This window comes from Lactuca sativa, chromosome 3, assembly GCF_002870075.4.
Source record: "Lactuca sativa cultivar Salinas chromosome 3, Lsat_Salinas_v11, whole genome shotgun sequence".
Lineage (NCBI taxonomy): Eukaryota > Viridiplantae > Streptophyta > Magnoliopsida > Asterales > Asteraceae > Lactuca > Lactuca sativa.
Window position 1 is genome coordinate 222,579,209 of NC_056625.2, and position 4,693 is coordinate 222,583,901.

The following is a 4,693-nucleotide window of genomic DNA, read 5'->3' on the forward strand; positions in this document are numbered from 1 at the left end:
ATTAACTAAAATTATATGTTAATTGTTAGATCTGTGTACTAAACGAGTTATTATAATAAAATGTTAAATATAAATGTTTAAAGTGTAAATTTATTTGAAATTGAAATTTCAAATTTGAAATTAATAGTTATTATAGTAGGTTTAATTTATAAAAACTAAATTAATGATATAGTGGAAATAAATAATGAAGTAATTGAGAAGTGGAAAATAAATATATTTTAAAATTATGACAAAATGACATGTGGCTAAATAAATGAGAAAATGACAAGTGGTAATAACATTTTCATCTATTAGGGTAGATAATAATAATAATTCTTTTGTGCGACATATGTCAATATTTGTAGTGGTGTTGTAACAAGCTGTTGGGGGGTGGAAATGTCATACATGCCTAGAATGATAAAAGTTAAGTTGTAACTTGTAAGTTATTTTTGAAAAAATAAAAAATTAACTTTAAATAATTGAGCGTTGTCAAACACGTACTATTGAGTTCATAATTGTGTAATAACGAAACATATTCTCTTAAATTTTGGAAAATCAATCATTCAATCGGCAAATTGTTAGGGGAAACCAAATCCCTTATTTTCCGATGAAACAACCGGAGCAATTGAAGATTCTAAAATAACAGGGTCGCTTTCAGTCCAACGTTGAAGCCAATTCTCCTTTATCACTTTTATTCACTATCAATACTCCCTTTAATGACCGCTGATCAATATGCCATCCTTTTCTCTCTCTACCTTCTCTCATTCTCTCTATAATTATCATAATCCGTTCTTTTCTTCGATCGTTTAGATTACCTATCGCGAGGTTTAGCTTAGACAAGGTGAGACTTTAGAAAATTCGAATTTATGTCAATTTTCCGCAAAATAAGATGACTATTTATGTGGGATCCTGTTTTTGTTTCTGTGAATCGGCGTTGACGGTCGAATTCCAAGTTCTACGTTGGTATTTCCATTATTTGCTTTGATTTTCTGTTTGAACATCAAATTTCTATCGAATTTGGAATGATCGATCATGTGTTAAAGTTCGGGTTTTTTTTTTTTTTTTTTTTTTTGCCTAAACCCTAAGATAGACTCAATTTCCATGTTGTTATTACCTCTGTTCTTCTTTTCTTAGCTTTTTATAGTCCATTTAGTTGGGTTATTCCTGTGTTATTACAGTTTGTTTATGATGGTTTTTGATGACATTACTTTTAACACACACTTTTGTAGAGCTCTAAACTGATCAAATTGCAACATGGGATCCTTGTGTTCCTGTTTTCGTGCCCCCGAGCCTGATGATGAAAGTGTAGACTCAGATGACTTGGAACAAGTTCAAGACTCCAGTAGTGTGGTTAATAGAACTGCACCTGCAAATTTCGCTTCCTTCCTACAGGACTTGACCAATAAGGTAAGTTTATGCAGTCTACATTCTTTAAATTGTTATTCGTGTTCAATTATATGACTAAAAATAACTAAATTCGTATATTTCCTTGTGTATAACTCTAGTGTTCATGGTTTTTAACCTCAAATTTGGCTCCCTAGAATATCGTTTTACAAAAAAAATTTGGTTTTGATGAGAATTGTTCCATCTAATTATGGTACCTATCTTTAGATCCTTTTAATTGCTTCATCTAACATTATAAATATCTTGTTTTTAATGTGGTTGTGGTGAGAATTCTTGAACTAATTATCAGAAAGTTCTTGAGTTTTATTCTTATGACTCTTGTTTGGAAATTATTTGTATCTTCCATATATAATTCACAGGGCTATAATAAGAGCATCATGTAGATACAGTTTTTGCTTTTGATGACAATTCTTAAATACAATCATATGCATCTTCAAGAATTTCAAACAGATTTCGTCTGTAACTTTATATTTATGTTGCTTTGTACAATTTAAGGATTTTATTTGTTTTCTTGGAATTCATAAATCTAATTATCATATGCATTTTGAGGCCTTTTACATAGCTTAGGCTCTGTATCTTTTTTTTTTCCTTCATTGGGTGTTGTTTGGATAACTGATGGTTTACAACATTTGAAAAGATTATCAGCAGGCTTGGGGAAATGGGAGGAAAAGTAAACGATGCGAAATTTGTAAAAAGTCACGACTTACGTTATTAATTGTTCAAAAAAGATTAAATAAAAAAGAAACAAGCATATGATTAAAGCATATCCCCATTAAGCCCTTTAAGTAAAAAAGAAACAAAACCTTTGTATGCATTTACACACGTTTAGATTTTGATGTATACTCACGATATTGCTTTTTTAATTGCAATTTATGACATATGATATAAAGTGACCCCTTAGTTTTGTCAAAAAGGATGTGTTTTGACTTATAAATGCCAAACCACCCTTGGACTTTTCAAATTTAATATCAATAACGTTTGTCACATGGAAAGAAGAATTTTTTCTGCGATATTGCTTTTATGTGTAGTTCACAAGCGGTTAACTTGTGTGTAAAAGATCGACTGTTTAAACTTCCTTAATCTTTGCTGAAATTTGTAAAAAAGGCATACTAATCATCATCAAAAATCTTTATATGTATGCAAAATTTTGACACTGGATTGTATTTCTGAAAAAGTGTGAAGCTGTTCTTGGGAGAAGAGGAGGAATGGAAAGCATGCCTTGGCCTTATTATCAAGGTCCAAGCTCTTCACAACCTACAATTGCACAAAGCAGTTCATCTGGATCTAGCAGTGTATCTTTTATGAGACATCAAAAAGAAAGGGGACCGGTCAACCTTCAGTCAACAACAAGTGAAAAGGGCTCCAAAAAAGCTACCCCTCTGATGCCTCCATCGGATCAAGTCAACACTATTTCCGTAGATGATGAGGATGTTTGCCCGATATGTCTCGAAGGTAACAAATATTTTACTTTTTTTTTCTTGTTAGATCACAGGTGTTGAGAGACATGGGCTCTATCTCTCGTCTATTATGCAAAAAGACAAGAATGCCCTTTGGAGGTCAAAATGTTCCCTAGTAACGTGAAAAAAGTTATTTTTTGTAGAATATACGAGTGAAAATCCTCGGATAATTACCAAATGCGCGCATCATTATCACTTAAGTTGCATCTATGAATGGAATGAGAGAAGCAAAACATGTCCAGTTTGTTCCAAGGTAATATATTTTTTTTTTATTTATCCTTTTGATAGTTCAATCATTTATTTTAGGATCCATATTAAATTCACATCTGAAATCTAACTTGTTTGACCATAGAAGTCCAAGTAACATTTCTTTATTTTGCTCATCACTGGCACATTAAATGAGTAAAAACAAAGGCAAATTACGAAAAAGCCCTTGTACTCTTATCATTATATCAATTTAGCCTATTTAAATATGTTTCGTAGGAATTAAACCATCATCATGTTTGACTTTAAAAAAACATTTTCCTGGTTACCTGCCTCTGATATCAGGGCAAAATACATGACACAATGTAGTTTTACCATTTTATAGTTTAGTCCCTGAACTATTATTTATTCTTGATTTAGAAACTATAAAATGAGTAAAATTACAAAAATGGTCCCTGTGCTTTCTGATTTTTACCATGTTCAATCCAAGCTTGAAATCTTTCTTAGTTTTGCTCCTTATTTCAAGATCCCATGGACCAAAATTGATATGAAACCTTGAAATAAGGACCATTTTTGTAATATACTCGAATAAAAAAGAATACTTCAGTAGCTAAATTGATAAAATGTTTAAAGAATGTTGTGCTTTTAACTTTTTCAACCGGGAAATCGAAAATGAATGGGTTTTTTCTACAGTCAAACGAAGTATACCCGGAATCAATAAAATATTTTTTTTTTCTTATAATTTTTAATTTTAACTTTTTTCAAAAACCTTGTATCAGGAAAATTATATTTGTAAAATGGTCAAAAGAAGTGTAATGTTTTTAATCACTTAAAAAAATGGTTAAGTGAGTAAATCAAGAAAATGATGAAAGTAGGTTGTGCTTTGTAGTTGATGGTTTTCGAGGAGATGGCTTGATCCTGATCATATCCCTTTTGAGTTCACCATAAATGGCTTATTAATAATAATATAAAGTCATTGCCATGAACGATGATCAAGGAAAGGAGGTGAAGATATAAGTATTCTTGGTAACGTAGTACTTCTGCACATAAGGACAGCTTCAACACTCGTTCATGGGCAAAATGGTAAAAGACAAAGATTGATACTTTTATTACTTTCTTTATTTTTTATTCCAATTTTCATTAAATGGTAAAAACCGTTTTTGGTTTTACCGGTTTCTTAATTGTACATAAAAATGTGTGTTTGGATTTGTTCTTTTATATATATATATATATATATATATATATATATATATATATATATATATATATATATATATATATATATATATATATATATATATATATATATATATATATATATATATATATATATAGTTATTTTGGTTAAAAACAAGTGTGGCAGTAAACATGAAAATATGCAATGTTCATGGACTAGTTACCCGGTTATTTCTTACAATTGCAAAGGATAAAACCAAATACAAGGTCTTGTATTGGATTGTTGGAGTGTGAAATAAACTAAAAACAATTTGATCATTTTGAAAAACCGTTGGCATATTTTTTTTTCTTTTTTCTTTTTGGAAAAGATTATTACGGTTGGTTTGGTTTTGCTATATAAAAGTTGAACTATACCAATAAAAAGGTTTTTTTGTATAAAGGTGGTGTTGTAGACACTCCACTCTATTTTATTA

General features: G+C 30.1%; 1 protein-coding gene across 1 annotated transcript; it reads left to right on the forward strand.

Moving 5' to 3' along the window:
* The first annotated feature begins 514 nt into the window (after positions 1–514).
* LOC111919277 (uncharacterized) lies at positions 515–4,264 on the forward strand. The gene is made up of 5 exons (XM_023914888.3): positions 515–820; positions 1,209–1,386; positions 2,559–2,835; positions 2,984–3,093; positions 3,934–4,264. Exons 2-5 carry the CDS (start codon positions 1,234–1,236, stop codon positions 3,958–3,960), a joined length of 567 nt encoding a protein of 188 aa, XP_023770656.1. The 5' UTR covers positions 515–820; positions 1,209–1,233; the 3' UTR covers positions 3,961–4,264.
* The last annotated feature ends 429 nt before the right edge of the window (positions 4,265–4,693 follow it).